The following is a 22,794-nucleotide window of genomic DNA, read 5'->3' as shown; positions in this document are numbered from 1 at the left end:
CAAAAATGTGATGTACATACAAAATCACTACATAATCACCAAAATGATTTGGGTTTTTCATTAATGGATTTTAAAACTACTGCTCTGTGTTTTGACATCCTCATGGAGCCACTACATTTCTGAGAGCTTCTGAGAAGATGAAAGATAAATCATTCAAAACCAGTTTCTAAGCCATGAAGCACCATACATACGTTACCATGTTCGTAACAGCATTTTTCATAATAGCTTAAAATTGTAAAGGACCAGATGTTCACCAACAAGTTATCTAATGAACAATTTGTGGTACGGCCACTACTTGGCAATGAAAAGGAATCACCAATGGTATGCACAAAAATATGGCTGATTTTCAAAATAATCATCCTGAGTTTAAAAAGTTAGGGCCCCCCGCAAAAAGAGTATATACTATATGACGTCATTTATATAAAACTCTAGAAAATGCAAATTAATTGATGGCGAGTGAAAGCAGACTGCCTGGAAGACCAGGGGGGGAGGTGGGAATGGGTGAACAGTTGGAAAAGAGGGGTTCCCAAAGAGCACCATGGAACTTTCAGGGGTAATGAATTTGGTCATTATCTCGAAGGTGATGATGGTTTCATAAATGTACACATGTCAAATTAAATTACAAACTTTAAATACCTGCACTTTACTGAATATCAATTATACATCAACAAAGCTGTTCTTTAAAAAGTTGATAATGTATAGATTTGAATAGGTATCCGATTTGTCTGCTCTATATAAAAAAGAATACAGGTGATATTTTTTTAAGAAAAATAAACAACTTACTTTGCATTTCCAGCCATTGGTTGGTACTGATTTCATAACTGGTTGAAGACAAAAAGTATGATACCCTTTGTCACACGTATCACACACTAGCATCTTGCTATCTTCTCCCGATTGTCTAAAAAATAAGATAGCATTAATGATGCCTTATCTTTAAACTTATGTTTATAACATAAGTAATCATGAGAAGAATCAATCCTAGGAACTGCCCAGTTCATCAATACCTCAGTGTCTTGCTTTGTCTATGCCCAGATAATGACAGAGGTAACCCCCTAAACGATGAGACAGACGTCCTCCTATGGTCCCTGCAGGATTACCCTTACTGAATGCTCACCTGTGGTGGTGAACCTGCTTTAGCCAGGTTAGGGTTCCTGCAAAGGAGGAGGGGTAAGGCAAGATGAAGGACTCTGACCTTTACTTTTCAAGTATCTCCGTAAACATCCTTTCTAGGGGAAGGAGCTGTAACTGACGGGGGACGCTGCATGGGAAGGAACAAATCCTGTCATCAGGAATTGGAAAGACACTGTCATAAAAAGAGGACTGACTCTGGCATCAGACCTGTATCTGTATTCAGACTGCTGTTTATCTAGCTGTGTGATTCCTGAACAAAGTAAGCTTAGTCCTCTTGGTTTCAGGAGTAAAATGTGAACAGTAAAGACACTGAGAATTAAATATAATTCTGGCTGAAGAGCTTAGAATATCCTGTAAATATTAGTGCTAAATAAACAGGTATAAGAATCATCTTGTAATAGTTATTAAGAACTGTAGTCAAAAACCTAAACGCTTTACCTGAACACTCCCATGCCCCAAAGATTGGGCCCCTGGCCTACGGCATGAGCTCTGCCCTGATTCCTGGCTACGGACCACTCTCAGAGACTACGACTTTAACTCAAGAGGAGGGAAAGAAACACTGGGGCGTGCAAGAAGAATAGTGAGAGACCCTGAGTCACCGCTGGGGACAGACAGAAGGAAAAAGGAAGATGGGTCAGCTGGCCTCCAGTTCTTTCTTACTCAGTTTAACTAATTCTTTATATAAAAATTGCATGTTTTCTCTCTTTAGGTACATGGAAAGATCTTAGAGGAAAAGCAATTTTTCTTCAAGGTCTCTTATTCCTTCCCAAGAAAGTAGGCAGATATAAGCTACCAAATAAATGTTCACTGGCATTTTAATTTTTGCCAAAATATAAAAGCACATCGTCCTACTTATTCCACATAATTGTAAGATGTTGACACTTACTGTTACCAAATTAAATTACAAATAAAACAGACTAATCATGGCAGTGGTGGGCATAATTTCTCCTGTTAGAAAAGTCCTCAGCTTGTACACAATTTGAAGACTGCTCTAGATGCAGATAACTTCCCCAAATTATCATGCTAATTAGCAGCAGGAGGAAAAAAAAATCACAGAAAAGATTGGAGAAATAACCAAAGGATGGAATACAATGAACAGGAAATAACCCTACGGCAACGTGTAAGTGCTCCATGAAAACTGTCCTTCTTTTCAGGACTGTGGTGACTAGGATCAACTGAAGGTGTATGTAGGTATACAGGTAGATACAGGGGTTTGGTTTTGGTTTTTTTAAAAGTAGTCTTAGCATAAACTGTTCTTCCTGGAATGGAAATTCAAACATGTCACCGAACCTTTCGCTCACTCTAACTACCTTCCAGAACTAGACGTGTACTTTCCTATTAAATCTCCCCCCCCAAAGTCTCTCTCAAACATAGTCGCTTTATTTTCTAAAGCTCATTTCTTCTAAATGGTTAGTATCATTCATTTAAAGTGTTTGGCAAATTGAAATTTACTTTCTAGGCAACCAGAGGTATTTAAAATTATTAAAATTAGTTTTTGTTTAGACTTGTTTTTCAAAATAATAAATACCTAGTAATTGTTTCAAACATGACTAAGTCAGTGGGAATGAATGCAGCTGCAGAATGAACAATCTTTATCATATAACACAAACCTTCAGAACCTAAGAATAGGGTCTCTCTTAATCTTGATACACACCTTTGAGTTGAAATTAAAACTTACTTGCAGTTCTGGCACACTTTGCACTCAGGACATTGCCAACCTGCACGTTTTAATGGAGTAACCGCTATATCCAGGCACATTCCATGATAGTGCTGACCACAAGTAGTACAAAAGAACTGATCTAAGAGGTCTCCCGGGCTGTCGCACACTGCACAGTTTGCATCTTCCTTTGCTATAATTAACAGTAAAACAATGAAATTGTTGTATAAGAGTTTAATATTTTTCTGACTTTACAATGTAAAAATCACTTGCAGGGAATTTGCATGGTAAATCTTTCAGACACTTGAGGTTATCCACATTGAGCTGATATCCAACGAGAAGAAAGTCTCAGTAAAACCACTGTTACGTATTTAACCTACAATTTATTACAGTAAGCTTAATCATATAGTTTTGCATATTTGTGCCTACATCTACCGAAGACCATAAACAGTTCTTACTAATTTTATATCCCTGGTGCCAGTGATGATGCTGGGCACCTATTTAATGCTCAACATAGACTTGCTGAAAAGAACCAAACAGGAAAATATCAACTGAGAAATGCCTTGAGGTGCAAAAGTAACCATTTTACTTGGATGTTAAATGTATTTTAAAATTAACAATGTAAGTCAAGAGACAAAATTAAGAAATGTTAAGATCAATTAAATTTAATGCTTCTTAAGCATAAACACACTAACTTTAACTCAGATCAAATATATATTTTAATACTAGAAAACACTGTATGAAGGAGAACATTAAAGATGGAAACTACATATTCATACACAAACACAAAACTTCATACACTAGTTCTATAGTCATCTATACTAACTGCCAGCTTGTAAAAAGGTATTAAAATCGACATAATTATGGATATCATCTATCCCTAAATGTAGACTAAAAAAATAGCACTTTTTAAGTTCTTTTACCATCTAAAACAAAAAATAAATGTAAGAATAAACTGCCTTGCCAAGTACACAGCTGAACTCATATTACAATAAGAAAAATAATGTGTTCTAAAATCATACCAATTTGATGATATATGTATGTCTATATCTGACACTTATGTTCTCAATGGTTTGATTAGCTGATTATCTAAAGACTGTTTTAAATTGTACATATGAACCTTTTTTTCTAATTTTTGAAGGTTTGATCAGTTCTCTCTGGCTATAAGCCTTTCTATCTTCCTTTTTCCTCAATCAAGCATCTTGAAACAGACCAATAACCTATTCCTTTTTAACATGGCAAACTGGTTTTACAGGCCGTAGAATTTCTGACAAACTTTTTGTTTTTATTTTAACGAAAACTATTCGCAGTTTGAGGACAGACAGCACAAACCACGTTCTAGGATCCCGGGGGCTGCACACCCCCATTCACCGGGCACTGCCTTCATGAGGCTACCAGTGATCTACGAAATCCAAAGTTACTTTTTTGACCTTATCTTATCTGCACATTGCAGCATTTCCATTCCTATCCACTCCCACATGACAGTTCCCCTTACCTTGGCTTCTGTGATGGCAGCTTTCTCCTGATTTCTCCATAGGTCTCCCATGCCTCCCTCTCACACTCCTGTGTTGGCTTGAGTATCCCTATAATTCCTCTAAATGCTGGAGTGCCTTGGGATTTCATCCTGTTCCTTCTTTTATAATTTCACATGGTTCCCCTCTGTGATCACACCAACTCCCATGTTATAAAATACCACCATGATTCCCAAATCTGTATCACCTGCCCCAAACTTAAACTACAAGATGTTATGTTCAAGTCTCATGGGACCTCAACAGCCAGATGTTCTAAAAAATACTCAAAACTCACCACCTCTAAAATAAAACATTTTTAAAATCTAAGCCTCTCCCTTTTTTCTCAACCAGCTGGTAAAGGCAGACACTTCAGTATCACTATGACTCCTCCTTGTCCCAACACATCCAACCAGACACCAATTCTTACTGGGTCAACTTCCTATATATCTTTTTTCCTTCTATTTGCACAGTTCAGTTCAGTCCACTCTGCCTTGGTAATTACACTATCTTCTAGATGGAATTTCTGCTTACGGATCTGACCTCTCCCTAATCATCATCTACACACTTAGAGCAAGTTTTCAAAATTTTGAATCTGTTATGCCCTGCTTAAATTAAAAGTTTACCTACACATCCTTTTTCACTCTAAAAGAGAACAAGATCAAGATTTTCCAGTGTAAGGGAAAGAAGCGGGGGGAAGCCCTCACCCCTTTCCAATGGAATCTCACGACCACTCACTGTTCCTGGTGATACCAAGCTGTCTGCAATGCACACGACACACTGTTCAGTGCTGTGTGCTCACATATACTGCTCCCCACCACTTGAAATGCTGTTCCTTTGCGGTGCTGGGCCCTGAGCTCTTTCCAAAGAGGCCTTCAAACCTCTCTGCTCACACACAGCCCTGAGTATCCCAACCTTACCACACCTAAAGATCCACCCAGTAGAAGATCCTTTCCCCATATACTGAGAGCGCACCGTGACACAATCAAGTAATCTCACCAGAACACCTGGAACCTTAAAGGGTAGCGGCCTTGTCTTTTTCAACTTTGTATCCTCAATTTCCTAGCACAAATCAAGTCTTATTAAATATATCTTACATGAAGAACTTCTAAAATCACTTTGAAATGACTCTTTGATCGGCACTTAAAATAAGTCATTAATTTAAAAATGGAAATTTCATAAATTAGTTCATTTTTGATAGAAATGACACATTAGGGTGAATTTTTTTTAATACTAAAAGAGAGTGCCAGTATTTACTCAAGCTATGTACATTTAAAACCTAACCCCTTGTTTTTGCCTATCCTCAAAATTTACAGAAATGGAAGCAAATACAGTACTCTGATCATCAGGTCCTCAGTTCATCTTTCCTTGTAATTTGGAGGAAACACCGTCTAAAGGCTTCTGTGAAAGCTTCCAGAGTTTACTATTCCGCTACTTAACCTGCCACGGCAGCTACTAGTCGCGTGTGGCTACTGGGCAACTGAAATGTGTTTATCCAAAATGACACATGCTGTACAATATAAAATGCACCCCAGATTCTAAAGACTTATAGGGAAAAAATAACATCAAATATCTCAAAAATGTTATTGCTTGCATGTTGTAATACTAATATTTTGGACATACTGAAATATATATTCTTTAAATTAATTATAATTTTTAAACATTTTCAACATGACCACTAGAAAGATCTGCTCAATTTGCTCACATCATATTTCTGTTGCACAGCACTATTTTATACAGCAAAGCCTGTTCTACAATAAGGTCACCATGTCTAAGATCACTCCTTCCTCCATGATAGTTTGTGCCAATTCCTTAATGGCAACGCTGTCATGTTGGTCGGTTAGAATGGATGGATCACTAGTAATAAGTTAAACGAAGAAAAACATCCACAGGATACACTCAGTCTAAAAACATCTATGCATTATGTAAAAATAATAGTGGAAAAAAAGCACTACATCAAGAAATGAGGTTGGTTCCAATCATTTCCCCAATCAGGAAGAAGATATAGAAATACCAAAGCAGCCTTTTGCAGGTCACGGAAAAATGGTATTACTAGATGGCTTAAGTGTCGTGTCAGAAAGGAGCACTTGGACATATACATACATAAATGCCCCCCAGACACACGAAGTTTGAATGAAGTGAAATTTTTCTTTAAGCAGCTGAAAAGGCAGAAGAGACCGAGGGAAAGACTGAAGCTAAAGCCAAGTTGAGAGAAGTCAGGAGCCGAGTCCAGGTCTGTCGGCTCCGCAGACCATGCTCTCTACTCACCGAAATGTGCTCCCGCTGGCGGGGCAGGTACGCTAGAGTGTCCGCACAGGCACAAAGTAAGAAGGAAAGTGCCCGCAGAGGCAGAGGTGAGGAAGCTGCGTGGCGGAGGAGAAGCGAGAACAGAGGGAGAAACAGAAGATCAGCTCTGGACGAGGTCACACCCTGTGACCGCTGTGACCAGAGAAGGGACGGAGGAACAGACACAACACTGAGCCTAAACGAGGAGACGCTGTGTCAGAGACACCTGGTCGTGCGGGAAGGTGAGACTACGGATGCGCGACAAGAGTCCACCTGGCGCCAGACTGCACCCGCACAGCCCTGTCACTGCCACGCACGTCCCGGCACCTGCCAGCTCGGCTTCCGCTACCCGCAGATCACGGCGCTGTGCCACACGGGATCCGCAGCAAGAAACACGAAGTCACGGATGTTGTCCGGAGAGGCTGGCCCACGGAGCAGGCAGGCAGGGAAGCAGCTCAGAGACTGACAGGATGTAGGGCAAGAGAAAAGTGGCTGGACTCGGTATCGAGAGATACAAAGACGACCACAAAAATGAAGTGAGAGAAGTTAAGGTCGAGTGATGAAAGTCAATGCGCTGGGGACAAGGAGGGCATGAGGAGATCCGGCCCACCCACGTTCGAGCCTTCAAAACCTCCTCCCTGCAGACAGAGTATCTTGTTCACAAGACCTAGGTGCTCTAGTCCTTGCTCGCTCGGATGCTGTCTCTTCTCCCTACCTAGGAGACACTATATTCCAGGCACAGTGACGAGCTGTCCTTTCACAGTCCTGCCAGGCCCATTCCTCAAGACCTGCAGAGCAGTTGTTCACTCGTTCTGAAATGTTCTTCCCTCTCATCTTGTGTGGTGGGCTCCTTGTCATCTGGCTTTCCCTGAGAGGGAAAATACTGTTCAGTGAGTGCGTGTGGCTATGTGTCCGGGCTGGCAGCTGGTGTACAATCCCTAGACAAGGTCAGTGCATACCGCATCGTCATGAAAATACTGGTGAAGCAGGACCAGCACTGACCTATGACAAAGCACCCAAAATTGTTCTCTGATGAAAGTCTTGGCCCGCTCATAGGTTCTCTCCTTGCTGGGGTTTCTAATGAGGTCCATTTTCCTCTTCAACTTTCATAAAAAGAAGTCAATCCAACTCTGAGCCCCGCTAACTATCAAGCATATTGTTCTAGGCTTAGCCAGCAGCATAAAGTATTATGTTCAATGTATACAGATACACTGAGTCTTGGATAAAAGAGCTGGAATAGCTACCACTTTGTAAAGCAATTCATATATACAAAGTCAAACGCTCCATGGTTTCCATTAATTATTATTTAACCCTCATAGTAACACTGGTGTTGAAGCCCCAATTTTTAAAAATAATAAGTACCTTGTGCTATGACACAATTAGGACAGCTAAAAATACTTATGATTTTAGAAGACTATTGCATAATCTTGTAAATTACTACAATACATTCTACCTACAATATTCTCTACACCCTTCGATTAAGACAGATGGTCAGAAACTGTGCTTAGAGACTGCACTGGTTAAGATCCTCAAGGAACAGAATTTACTTAACTGGGCTTTGCATATAAGAAACTGCCCTGTGGGATCTGTTTTGCTGCACTGTATAACGGACATACAGTCCAACTATCAAGCCGAACCGCTCGACGTTACTATGAATCCGGCCCTTGTCCACCCTCCCTTCCTTGTGTTGACTGCTGGAGAGCTCTGGAGACAAAAATTTATTTTCCAAAATGCCAGTGTCACTTTTATCTTCCTACTTAATACTATCCTTATTTTCCCATGACCAAATTTCCTTGTGTATTTATAGTTTAATCCTGCTATTCCCGTATTTCGTGAGTCTCCATGAATCTACTTTGGAACACGGCCCAGTGCCAAGAGCGTCCGTGGATCTCTGAGCTGTGTGGCCGCGCGAGCTCTCACTGTACGGATGCGGAGTGAGCAGCGCGTCTCCCGCGGTCCTTACACTTCATTACTTTACACGATGTTTGTTACGGTCTCTAACATTGAATGAGGTGTGCCCTACTCGAACACGGTCTGCAGGAGAAAGAAGGATGGCCATTAACTGACAAAACATCTAATGTTAGAAGTGGGATCACAGAAAACTTTGTGTGTTGTTTACTGAGGTCTGAAGTATGACGAAGTACAAAACACTAAACAAAACTCAGATTCGTAAACACAAATACAGTTGTTTTGTTTGATCGGCCAAGTGCATTATACCACCCAGAATATAATCAACTCTGATGACCGACATCGCAGTTGGTGCACCTGTGTGAAGTCATTCACTACCTGAGGCCTTAAATGACACTTGTGACAGCTGCTGTGCATCAGTGTTTTTTCTCCCAGATTTAAGTATGTGATCACAAACATATTTTAAACTTTAAATCCCTTATTCGCACAAATACAATCTGACATTTTAGTTTGCCCTACCTATAATTTCTGTCTGTATAGTGATTAAGGACATGATTATACATGTAAACAAAAATAATTTTAACTGAAGATGAAATTATGAAACTGAGATTATACAATCTAACTGTATTTGAGGCTATTTAAGTTTAAGTCTGAGGTCGCTATATTTATGTTTCACAGAGCTGGAAAGGATTTCTTTTAAAAAGCTTTCATCAATATTGCTAAGACTCAGATAAAAGCTAACACCAATGTAACTAACAGGTTACACCAAAAAAGACTGAATAAAGCATCACAGAGATTTCACAATGAGTCTGGAAATTCAATTTACGGGGGGGGGGAATCCCAAAGCATACATGCTCATTGGAAATCCATATACTAAGAAAAAGGCAAAATCTCTGTTTAACAATAAAGATGGGAAAGAGTTATAATTTTCTGTATAACAAATTTCAAACATTTAAATATTTTCACGTAATTATAAAACAGTGTTTGGAAAAGAAAGGAAAAAAGCACAACTAAGGATTTTAGGTAACCAAGATAGATAAATCAAGAAGAAACATTAACAGAGACTTCTATTATGACTATCAGGGCTATACAATTACCACGAATTTCAAAAAGTGTTTGCTGATCCTATTAATGTACATCCTGAAATAACACTTGAGTGAATCATCATCTAATTCTCTAAGTGAGTGGTTTTTTTGTGTAGAAGACATTGACTTTTTAAATGACTTTACAGTACATATTAAAATACTTTATATTCAGTATTTCTTTCTATAGTGGTTTAGGGAAAATTTTAATAAGAATGTAAAACATGCAAACTATCTTTGAAGTTTTGAGGAAATACCTTTGGTATTTAACTTCGATGATACTGGTGATAACAGACTTCCCCAAGGACCTCTGGCAAAGACCCCTTAGATTACCAAGGTTATATAATACTACCTTTTAATACAAGCAAAATAATATTTAGGGAAACTACAACATTAGTTATTTGAAATAAGTACACTGATAAATGTTTAAAAAGTAGATCTACAGTAAACTTACATCTCTCAGGAGCTTGGTCGATGTGCTCTGGACACAGAAGGAAGAAGTTCCGAAAGTCCTGAAAGGTTCCGGCTCCCGCAGCACAAGGATAATGGTACGTCTGGGTGCATTTCTCTTCACAGCATTTGATAGTGGCTCCAAGGTGCTTACAAAATGCACATCGCTGAAAGGGGGCAAACGGGAAAGAAATCTCTTTTTAAAACCTGGAAAAGGAGCGCTCAAATGTGGAGCTAGGAAGGTATAAAAAAAAAAGTCTTCTGTATGCTACTAGCAGAACAATCTAAACCTCCATAATACTGAATAAAGGATCCATTAAAAATGATAAAATCTCAAGTACTCAGCTGAGTGCTTGATATAACACGGGTTCATCCATTTGAGTTCAGAAAGTGAGCATTTCACTTTTTTTTCTACTGACTTTTGTCAAAAACAAGTAAAAATGTTTTAAACAAGTAATATGATCGAAAAGGCAGGTGTCTAGTTGTGGGATATTTCAACACATTTTTTTTTTTAAGATTTTATTTATTTATTTGTCAGAGAGCGAGCGAGAGCAAGCACAGGCAGACAGAGTGGAAGGCAGAGTCAGAGGGAGAAGCAGGCTCCCTGCGGAGCAAGGAGCCCGATGTGGGACTCGATCCCAGGACGCTGGGATCATGACCTGAGCTGAAGGCAGCTGCTTAACCAACTGAGCCACCCAGGCGTCCCATTTCAACACATTTTAAATCCCACCAAAAACTAATAAAATGTATCTCTACTATTTATGAAACCTCTTACTGTTTTCACCCTACCTAAATATCAGTATGAAATAAAACACGCAATCATAGAGTAAGTTAGTAAGGGACAATCATAGGATTCCAGTATGCCTAAAGATTACACACATCCCTGTAACAATTAGTTTCAAGTTTCTTAATAAAAACTGGGAATGGAAAGAAATGTTAAATCCTCAGAGTATTCCTTTCCCTATTTCAACCTGCCTCTATTCTCTTGCTCGTGGTAAAAGCAGAAAAAAGCAGCGCCAACACAACCACAGGGGAAGTGCATGGCAACTAAGATGTAAAGAGTCAGTACAACTGCCTACAATGCGACATGCATATAATCAGCTCTCCCCAAGAATGATTAATACACTCTCCTTCAAGCTCTGGGTATCGTTTTCTTTGTGGGTCTTTTGCTGGGTAGCCCACATCGTACAGTATAAAATCTCTCTTCTGCAGATGCCGAGCTGTCTACCTTGTATAGGCTTCCGTTTGAGCATTCATGCCATTGCATGAGAATTATTTACTTGTCTTTTCATCCCAGTCCTGGATCCTTGAGGAGAAGCACATATTTTGCTATCTTTGTATCTGCAGCACTGTGAATGCTGCTTGGCACAGAAGCCCTAATAAACAGGTGTTCATATTTATATGTACTAAATGGACTTCACTGTTCATACTCTCTCACTGTTAAGTGTGGTTCATGAAAGCATAATCGAAACACCGGAAGCCAAATGGAACAATTTGTGATAAAACCGGCCCTCCTGAAAGAAAGTCGCTAACATTACCAAGAAGACCTTTTTTTAAAGATTTTATTCATTTATTAGAAGAGAGACAGAGAGAGTATGCATGGGTGGAGGGGGTTGCACAGAGAAGAAGAGGGAGAAGAAGCAGCAGACTCCCCATTGAGCAGAGAGCTGATGTGGAACTCAGTCCCAGGACCCTGATATCATGACCTGAGCCAGAGTCGGATGCTTAATGGACTGAGCCACCGAGGCACCCCAAGAAGATCTTCACATGCTAACATACTTTTTCTGTATTCTGCTAGTCTATCAGAGAATACAACAGTTTTTAAATTAAAATTCATTCCAGCATTTTACGTAAGAGGCCACAAATTCTTCCTTGTAACCATCAGTCCATGGCACTGAACCAATTTAAGAAAATTTGATATCGCTTGATGAGTCTTCTACACATTTCCAGAACTATCAACAGACCACTGCAGCTTCTAGGTGACTTATGAACACTAGTTATACCTATTGCATTTCTGTTGTCTATGATGTCCACAAGTCTGAAGACTTAATAAACATTTCCCTTCTCTTTTTGTACTTACAGGTGCTATATCATTAAAAAGACAAAAGAAAAGGAAGCAAGCCTTAATAAAGCATAATAACCAGCTTTCTCCAAATTTATTTCATGTTATGATCTCTCAGGGTCTCTAAATATGTTTAGTATATTGACACGACAGAATAAACAACATGTATAACATCAAAGTAGTCTGAGTATCCTTGAGTCATTCTGGAAAGACCAAGAAAATGCTGAGGGAGGAAGGAGCACTTATATGTCCAACTGATGGCTAAAAAGGTTTTATATTAATTCATTAGCATAACAAAATAATTTCCGCTAAACTGTTAAAATCTTCATTTTTTTAGCATATGGCAAATTGTACAGGCTTTTGCACTAAAAATAATTTTGGCAAATAAAATATAATGACTTTTATTTAAATGCATAATAAGGAAACAAAATAATTTAAATTGATCCTTTTCCCAATGTCTGTATCATTTTAGAAACATCAACATGTTCTCTTAATCACATCTGCAATGGAAAATATTATCTGACATTAGCTAAACTACTATGAGAAGTCCTGGAATGTATCCAACATACTAATTTACAATAACATATAAAGATACAGGGAATAAAGGAAAGGAAATAAAATACTAACTGCATTTAAGTGAACGTTTCAAGCCCATCTGTTATAATTACAGAGCTAATGAAAGACATTTGGCATTCAAAGAAAATATATACTTCATATATAGGCTAGAATAGATCTTTCTGAACCAAATAAAAGCATTTGTAAAATTGTTGAAATTATGAAAGCATAAATTTCCACAGGGAGCTTCTTGAACATCAGCATTCTTGCACAACACCTATTAGATATGAAACAAATTATAAACTAAGCAACAATTACAAAGCTAATTAACATTTAGGGAGGGGGGGTAACATAAACAGCTTTTAAACGGTTTACCAACTAAACAATTTATTTGAATCAGTATTTAAAACTCCTAAATAGCATTTTATTTTTCTACTTTTTTGAATTATTAAAAAAAGAAAAAGAGGAGAGGTAGAGGGAAAAAAAGAAAAGTGTTATAGCATCTTTTGACAATTGTCCAAGAGCACATCCGAGAAAGAACTGTCAGAGTGCACACTGCCAACTACTATTAAGAATTAGTTTGAGGAACTTCCAAAACTTTTGTTTCACTAGACTAAAATAAGGGAGGCTCTCTCAAAATAAGTCTGCAATACAAAACAAAACAGAATCAACAAAATTTCAGAGATTAAGGTTAAAGACGAGTTATGAAATAGTAACAAAAAGCTTGATATTCCTAAGTTTGTCCAATTAATTATGAAGTATTTATTCTGTATCAACTATGGCAATGGGCTAAGGGCTCTAAGTCAAATATTATTATAGGTTTTCCATATACTTTTTAGCCTTTCCCAAACTTTTCTTATCAGTTAGCTGGGATTCTCCCAGAATGCAGAATAAAGAATAAGGACAGAAAGTAAGAAAAACAAGTAAAATTGACATGGAAAACTGATCTACAAAATCCAGTGTTTCTTTAAGCAAGAGTACCAGAAGGAGAGAAAATAGAAGGATTATAACCAGAGAAATTATTCTTTTTTTTTTTTTTTAAAGATTTTACTTATTTGACAGATCACAAGTAGGCAGAGAGGCAGGCAGGGGGGGCGGGGGGGTTGGGGAAGCAGGTTCCCTGCCAAGCAGAGAGCCTGATGTGGGGCTCAATCCCAGGACCCTGAGATGATGACCTGCGCTAAAGGCAGAGGCTTAAACCCCTAAGCCACCCAGGTGCCCCCAGAGAAATTATTCTTTTTTTTTAATTATTAGCATATAATGTATTATTAGCCCCAGGGGTACAGGTCTGTGAATCACCAGGTTTACACACTTCACAGCACTCACCATAGCACATACCTTCCCCGATGTCCATAACCCAACCACCCTCTCCCCAGAGAAATTATTCTTAAAAAGTTGTGAAAATATCGGGGCGCCTGGGTGGCTCAGTGGGTTAAAAAGCCTCTGCCTTCGGCTCGGATCATGGACCCAGGGTCCTGGGATCGAGCCCTGTGTCAGGCTCTCTGCTCGGCGGGGAGCCTGCTTCCTCCTCTTTGCCTGCCTCTCTGCCTGCTTGTGATCTCTCTCTCTGTCAAATAAATAAATAAAATCTTAAAAAAAAAAAGTTATGAAAATATCTACTAAGAGCTAACATGCACTAACGATAATTTCATTGAACAGGTGGGGTAGCCAGGAAGAGTCTTTCTCTCTTTTACTGATCTCTGTATCACTACAAAAACACCTACTCTTAATATCTGCCATATTATCTCCCTAATGGGAAAACACCCACTTCAGATTAAAACGTCTCACACCTAGAAACACTGGAAAAATTTTAAGGTAGCGAACAAAAGGAAAAATTCCAGTAGCCTCATGAAAGAGAAAACAGGCCAGCTACAAAGAAAGGAGAATCGTCATTCCTTCTCATTAGCAATATCCAATGCAAAAACCAAAAAAAGCTGTATCTTCCAAGGTCAACAAAAAAACTGCTGAATTTTTTAATTCAACAATTTTTGAATTGTTGACTAAGTTTACATTCAAGTCCATGGATATTAAACATAAATGGGCTAATTTCCCTATTTAAAAAAAACAGTAACTTTCAAAATGTGCAAAACATACTTTGTACATGTACACACACACACACACACACACACACTACCTATATATACACAGCCATTTTAATTATAAGCATAATCATAAACAAATAAAATGTACGTGTACATGTATGTATGTTTTATGTATATGTACATATATGTCCATGAGGCACAGTGACACAACAAATTCAAAAATAAAAGCAGAAGGGAAAAGCACAAACAAATGCTATCAAAAAGAAAGCAGCTATGGCAAAGAAAACTGGATCCAAACCAAAAAGCAGTAAACAGGGCAAAGAAAAAGTTCATATTAAAAAAAAGTTTTATGTTAAGAACTCCAACAGACCAAGAAACGGTCACTGAAGTTTACATACCTAGTATGAATTTCCTTGACATATAAAAGTAAAATTGAGTAGAAATATGTACATGAATAAATCAGACCTTAATACATCTTTCAGAAACCAAGACATAGATATAAAATAAAGAATTTAATTAACAATGATCAAGTTGATTCAAACCTATACATAGATACCCAGATTTCCATCATTCAACACCAGAGAATATATATCCTATAAAATGTACATAGAATTCTTTTTCTTTTTTAGAACTATTTTTTTTAAAGATTATTTATTTATTTATTTGACAGAGAGAGATGACAAGCAGGCAGAGAGGCAGGCAGAGAGAGGGGAGGAAGCAGGCTCCCCGCCGAGCAGAGAGCCCGATGCGGGGCTCTATCCCAGGACCCTGGGATCATGACCTGAGCCAAAGGCAGCGGCTTAAGCCACTGAGCCACCCAGGCGCCCCTAGAACTATTTTTAATTCACTATATATATTACCATAAAAAAGTCCACAAATTTAAAAAATCAAGTATTTTCTAGGCCATATTCTAAAAAGCAGGTATTTCATAAACCTAATAATTAACAATTACGAATTTACAATATAAACTCAATATCTATCCACCAGAAAAATTGAAAAATCGCATCTAAGGCAGATTTCTTTCAAATCAAAAGAAAAAACATTTATTATTTTTGAAATGATTGAATAAGAAACATGTCAAAAATCTTTGAGATGTGGCAAATTTGGTTATGAAAAAAATACAGCTTGAAAAATGCAAAACTCAAGACCAAAAGATAAAAATAAATGAAGCTAGATTTAAAAACTGAAGCAAGTAAGAACCAATATATACTGCATGAGATGAGACATCTCAGGAAGTAAACCCACCCTAATACTGTGTTTAGGAAGATGTTATTCATAAGATTCAGGTGTTAAAGTCTATCAAGAGTCAGTGTTTGCGTTAGAAAAAATATGCTTAAAATAAAACTGACTGAAATAAAACTCAATCTACTGAAACATCTTATATATAAATTGGCTTAAAATCATGAATATCTTGATGAGTGATTTGCTGCTGCCATTCTGGCCCAGTTAATTATTCTGGTTGGTCCACTAACAAACATCCATTTCTGACTGAAACATCTGCTAAAAAACAGTAATAATAACATTAAATAACATTACGAAATCAAAATGGGCAGTGCTATGAATGAGATTTTTTCCTCCTGCCAGTAACTTCCCTTTCTGACACATCTTCCTCACTGCTGTCACAATGGTCTTTTTTTCTTTTTTACAATGTTTTTATTTTTTTTCTTATGTTAGTCACCATACAGTACCTTGTTAGTTTTTGATGTAGTGTTCCATGACTCATTGTTTGCGTATAACACCCAGTGCTCCATGCAATCTGTGCCCTCCTTAATACCCATCACCAGGCCAACCCATCCCACAACCCCCCTCCCCTCTGAAATCCTCAGTTTGTTTCCCGGAGTCCAGAGTCTCTCAGGATTCAACTGCCCCTCTGATTCCCTCCTTTCATTTTCCCCTTCCTTTTCCCAATGTTCTCTACACTATTTCTTATGTTCCTCATAAAAGTGAAACCATATGATAACTGTCCTTCTCTGACTGACGTTATTTCACTTAGCATAATCCCCCCCCTCCAGCTCCATCCACGTCAATGCAAATGATGGATAGTCATCCTTTCTGATGGCTGAGTAATATTCCATTGTATATATGAACCACATCTTCTTTATCCACATCGTCTGCTGAAGGACATCTCAGCTCCTTCCACAGTATGGTGATTGTGGACATTGCTGCTAGAACATTGGGGTGCATCTTCCCCTTCTTCTCACTACATCTATATCTTTGGGGTAAATACCCAGTAGTGTACCTGCTGGGTAATAGGGTAGCTCTATTTTTAACGTTTTGAGGAACCTCCACAATGTTTTCCAAAGTGGCTGCAACAGCCTGCATTTCCATGAACAGTGTAAGAGGGTTCCCCTTTCTCTACATCCTCTCCAACATTTGTTGTTTCCTGCCTTGTTAATTTTTGCCATTCCAACTACTATAAGGTGGTATCTCAATGTGGTTTTGATTTGAATTTCCCTGATGGCTAATGATGTTGAACATTTTTCCAGGTGTCTGTTAGCCATCTGTATGTCTTCTTTGGACAAGTGTTTGTTCATGTCTTCTGCCCATTTTTTGACTTGATTATCTCTTTTTGGGGTGTTGAGTTTGAGAAGTTCTTGCAGATCTTGGATACCAGCCCTTTATCTATAGGGTCATTTGCAAACATCTTCTCCCATTCCTTGGGCTGCCTCTAAGTTTTGTTGACTGTTTCCTTTGCTATACAGAAGCTTTTTATCTTGATGAAATCCCAAAAGTTCATTTTTGCTTTTGTTTCCCTTGCCTTTGGACACATGCCTTGAAAAAAGTTGCTGTGGCCAATTACTAGAACATATACAGTAATTCAGTAATGTGGCAGGATACAAAATCAATGCAGAGAAATCAGCTGCTTTTCTGTACACTAACAATGTAACTGTAGAAAGAGAAACTAGGGAATCGATTCCATTTGCAATAGCACCAAAAACCATAAGATAACCTTGGAATAAACCAAGGATCTATACTCTAGAAACTACAGGACACTCATGAAAGAAATTGAAGAAGACACAAAAAGATGGGAAAACATTTCATGCTCATGGATTCGAAGAATAAACATTGTGAAAATGTCTCTGCTGCCCAGAGCAATCTACACATCCAGTGCAATCCCTTTCAAAATACCACAAACATTTTTCAAAGAGCTGGAACAAACAATCCTAAAATTTGTATGGAACCAGAAAAGACCCTGAATTGTCAAGGAAATGGTGAAAAAGAAAAACAAGGCTGGGGGCATCACGTTGCCTGACTTCAAGCTCTATTACATAGCTGTGATCATCAAGACAACATGGTACCTGCACAAAGAGGCACACAGACCAATGGAACAGAACAGAGAGCCCAGATATGGACCCTCAACTCTACGGTCAACTAATTTTTGACAAAGTAGGAAAAAATAGCCAATGGAAAAAAGTCTCTTCAATAAACGGTGCTGGGAAAATTGGACAGCTATGTATAGAAGAATGACACTCGACCACTCTCTTACACCATACACAAAGATAAACTCTAAATGGATGAAAAGACCTCAACGTGAGGCAGGAATCCACCAAAATCCTCAAGAACATAGGCAGTAACCTCTTCGACACAGTGGTCTTTCTAAGGGAGTCCCCGGATACCTCTGGATCAGGTCCAGCCTCCTCAATATGGCACTGTGGTAGGCAGACTCCTAAAACGCCTGCACTCCCCACTTTTACCCCCTAATATGTCCCACCCCTAATCCAGAGACTCATAAAAATATATATATGTATGATGAAATATCATGCCAGTGATTATACTATATCACATGGCAAATGTACTTTTGCAATGTGATTAAGGCTGCTATTCACCTGATGCTGGATTAATCAAGGGAGAGATCAGTCTATTCAAACTGCACAATTCCTTTAAAAGCACAAAGTTTTCTCCAGCTAGTAGGAGAAAGGAAAGTCAGAGAAATTCAAAGCAAGGGAAGGATTCAGTACATCATCACTAAAGACAAAAGAAGCCCCACGCAAGGTCCAGGAGTCACCTCTAGGAGCTGACAGCAACCTCAAGTAAGGTTGGCCACCTGGCAAACAGCAAATAAGAAAATGGTGTCCTCAGTATTACAACTGCACAGAATCGAATTCTACCCTCACCTAAATGGGCTCAGAAGAGGATTCTTCCCCAGGGCCTTTGGACATCTTTAAGATCCTAAACACAAAGCACAGCTGAGCCTGCCCAAACCTCTGACCTACAGAAGTTGATCTCATAAATGGGGCTGCTTTAAGCCAATAAATCTGTGGTAACTTCTTATACAGCAATAGCTCACACTTAGCACATTTCACATGGTGGTTTGTTCTCTGCTAAATCACTATTCATATTTTTAAGAAAATTTTTCTATTATACTTACATTACACAGTATCTTCTTTACTCAAAACTATTAAGTAAATAGGGTAAATATTTTAAAATCCATCCTAGTAATGAAGCAGCAAAACCCAAGAGAAACTCTCATAACACAAGCATTTCTGAGTCCAGCATTCTGAGTACACAAATGTGCCCTCTATCTATTGGGTCAAGGAAATAGTAAATTCTCTAGTTGATGACAAAGTACATAAATCAGAAATCTTCAACAAATAACCATACTAGCTACAAGCTTTAACATAACCATAAATAATAAAGATTAATAAATCTGACTATATAAAACTTTTAAACTTTATACAGTGAAAAACCATACATATCTCAGAGAAAATCAAATGACAAAAATTTTTTTTTAAATAACCTGCAATTTGAATTACAAATGTCTAGTATCCTGAATATATAAAAGCAAAGCGTATATATTATAAAAATGAGTATAACTTAAAAATAGACAAGGACACTTTGTAGAAGCATATAATTTAGGGAACACATAACATGGGCCAGTAAAGCATATTTAATATGCAGGATTTAGTGAACATTATTTCCCAGCAGCCAGGCCAAACACCTTACAAGCACGACCTTATTCAAGTCTAACAAACCACCATTTTGGGTGGATACCATTACTGCTCACTTTACTAATGAGGCACAGAGAGATCGAATTCCTTGCTCACCCTTACAAAGCCAGGAAGTGAAAGAGGAATTGAACTAGAGGAGTTCATAATTAGTTAGATATAGGTAATTAATGCAAATTCCATTAACACACTGAATAGTTTATTTCACTTATATCCTCACTCTCACTTAGGTTAGAAACTAAGAAGATAGCCAGTTTGGGATTTGAATTTCATAAAATATTAATCCTCACTGACTACCGAAAGAAATACACTAGAATGTTCATAAAACACAATTCATAATACTTTCAAACTGAAGAGCCCCAACGTCCAACAGTAAAATGGATAAATGACAGTATTCTGACAACAGAACACTGTGATCAGTGAGAATGAATGAATGACAATGACAATGAGCCATTTGGAGAATTTCACCAACATAATGGCATGTGGAAAAAGAGAACAGTACTTACTGTATAAGTCCAATACATAAAAGTACATAAAGTACAAAAACAGACAAGACTAATTTATGATGTGATGTCAACACTTGCCTCTAGGGAGTTAAAAGCAGTGACCGAAAGGAACAGAAACCCTGGGGTGCTACTCCTGAGCTAATCACAGTTTATGTGCATTGATCTTACTTAGGGGTGTTCATAGAAATGTACACCTATAATAAATACATTTTGTGTTTTTTAGGATATTAGAGAATTTTAGGTGAAAACTAAATTTGTAAGGGATAATACCTGTTCTTTTATTTCTCACATGAAACTCTATGCAAATATTACTATTCTACCACATGTGTTTTCATTCGATGGGTTAAAATTTCTTATTCTTCTTCAGTAACTTGTAGTATATTAAGATACTAGCTGTGCAAATAATATGAATGGATGCCCTGTAAATCTAATTCTAAGATATTTGTCCTTAGGCCTCCCACCCAAAAAAAAGAAAAAAAAAAAGAAAGGAAGGAAGAAAGAAAGGATACACACAACCACCTCATTAATCATCTATTATTTGGTTATACTAAGAGCACAAAACGAAGTACTATATGTTATCAATCACTTTGTAACAATGACTGCTTGAAAATTAGGATATTTGAAAACCAAAACATTTTAATTTAAACATGTTTGTTTAACATGATACTAGGGTTAGTAAGCCAACACTGTATATTACAGAAAAGAGTTTAAAACTTCTAAAAAATTTTAAAAGTTTTTATATTAGTATAGGCAAACATAAACATAATGATTACAGTTAACTGGATACATTTAAATCACATCTTTTAAAAACATAAGAACAGCTATTTTTGCATGCTCTTTGGTCCAAATTTTGATGTCAATTAGTAGATTTAGCCCACATTTATCTTTTCTTAAGATTTATTTATTTGAGAGAGAAAGAGGGTGCACTTACAGGGGAGGGGTTGAGAGAAAACTCAGGAAGACTCTGCGCTGAGCACGAAGTCCAGTGCGGGGCTCAATCCCAGGACCTCAGTCAGCTGACATCATGACCTGAGCCACAATCAGGAGTCCGCCACTCAACCGACTGAGCAACCCAGGTGCCAGGAGCCCAAATTTAGAACCTTCACAAGAAGGATGTCCATCTTCAAAAAAGATTCCAACAGTAGTATAAGAATGTCTATTCTTGGGGCACCTGGGTGGGTCAGTGGGTTAAAGCCTCTGCCTTCGGCTCAGGTCATGATCCCAGGGTCCTGGGATCGAGCCCCATATCGGGCTCTTTGCTCCGTGGGGAGCCTGCTTCCTCCTCTCTCTCTGCCTGCCTCTCTGTCTACTTGTGATCTTGTCTGTTAAATAAATAAATAAATGATTTTTAAAAAGAGAGAGAATGTCTATTCTTACAAACAGTACACTAATAGAATTAGGTCATCCAAATAGAAATTATATTTATAAAAAACTAGTACATATATCCACACAGTCAATACAAGTGAACCAGATTCTGGATGAATAAAACTTTCATACCTGACTTTGGAGAGGAAACTCTGTTTCCCACCTGTCTCACAGAGAAGTGGTAGAATAGTCTTCTATTACTGTCCACTAACAATATGCTACTCAGTAAGTAAGCACATTAGCAAACATTATTATCACATAAAAAATGGCAGTAAATGGGGCGCCTGGGTGGCTCAGTGGGTTAAGCCACTGCCTTCGGCTCCGGTCATGATCTCAGGGTCCTGGGATCGAGTCCTGCGTCGGGCTCTCTGCTCAGCGGGGAGCCTGCTTCCTCCCCTCTCTCTCTCTGCCTGCCTCTCTGCCTACTTGTGATCTCTCTCTGTCAAATAAATAAATAAAATCTTTAAAAAAAAAAAAGATTAAAAAAAATGGCAGTAAAAATCTTAACATAAACTGAAATGCTTATAGTAGCTGAATTATATCTAGAGTATTTATATAATCATAGCAAATAACTCAAATATGTTGTATGCCACTTGTGGGCTCAAAGGATGATGGCTAAAAGCAATGAAAATATTAAATCTCATTACTGATCTACTAGCTTTGGGTGTTTATTTGGATTTATTTACTTTTTAATGTTTTTTTTAATTTTTATTATTTTTTAAAGAGAGAGAGAGAACAAGCAGGGGAACAGCAGAGGAAGAGAAAAAGTAGACCCCCCCCCGACTGAGCAGGGAGCCGGACACAGGACGTATCCCAAGATCCCCGGAACATGCTGAGCAGACGTCTGAGCAGACGGCAGATGCTTAACCGACTGAGCCACCCAGGCACCTCTCTTAATTTTTAGAGATCTCTAAGCCCAACCCACGACCCCGAGATCAAGAGTCACATGCTGCTCCAAGTGAGCCACCCAGGCACCTCTCTTAATTTTTAGAAATCTCTAAACCCAACCCATGACCCCGAGATCAAGAGTCACATGCTGCTCCAACTGAGTCAGCCAGGCCCCCATCTGAATTTCTTTTAAATTGATGCACAAAATAAACAATAATTTCCCTCTTTCTCTTAATAACTTTTTCAATTAGAGGAAAAATTATTTAAAAGAAAAGATACAATTATAGATTGGATGGGCAATAAAAATTTAAAAAAAAAAGAACTACTGAATTCAATTGAAAAATATCAGTATGAACTCATGATTTTGAAAAATATCTTTTATATGATTTATTTCTGACCAGGAGTCAA

The 22,794-nt window shown here is 38.1% G+C and overlaps 1 protein-coding gene across 19 annotated transcripts in view; it reads right to left on the bottom strand.

Annotated features, from left to right (window-relative positions):
* The window catches only part of KMT2C (lysine methyltransferase 2C), a 270,498-nt gene that overhangs the window by 111,821 nt on the left and 135,883 nt on the right, over positions 1-22,794 (bottom strand). For all 19 annotated transcript variants that reach the window (XR_004276659.1, XM_032303952.1, XM_032303959.1 and 16 more), the window contains exons 7-9: positions 10,027-10,189; positions 2,810-2,981; positions 784-898 (exon numbers count right to left, since the gene is read on the bottom strand). Coding sequence is in view for 18 of the 19 variants with exons in the window: in XM_032303952.1 (XP_032159843.1) it covers positions 784-898; positions 2,810-2,981; positions 10,027-10,189 (450 nt within the window). In the remaining variant the exon portion in view is untranslated. The remainder of the gene's footprint in view (positions 1-783; positions 899-2,809; positions 2,982-10,026; positions 10,190-22,794) is intronic.

Source organism: Mustela erminea, chromosome 11 (assembly GCF_009829155.1).
Source record: "Mustela erminea isolate mMusErm1 chromosome 11, mMusErm1.Pri, whole genome shotgun sequence".
NCBI lineage: Eukaryota > Metazoa > Chordata > Mammalia > Carnivora > Mustelidae > Mustela > Mustela erminea.
The sequence above is the reverse complement of the archived record's forward strand: the minus strand, read 5'-3'. Positions and strand labels throughout refer to the sequence as shown.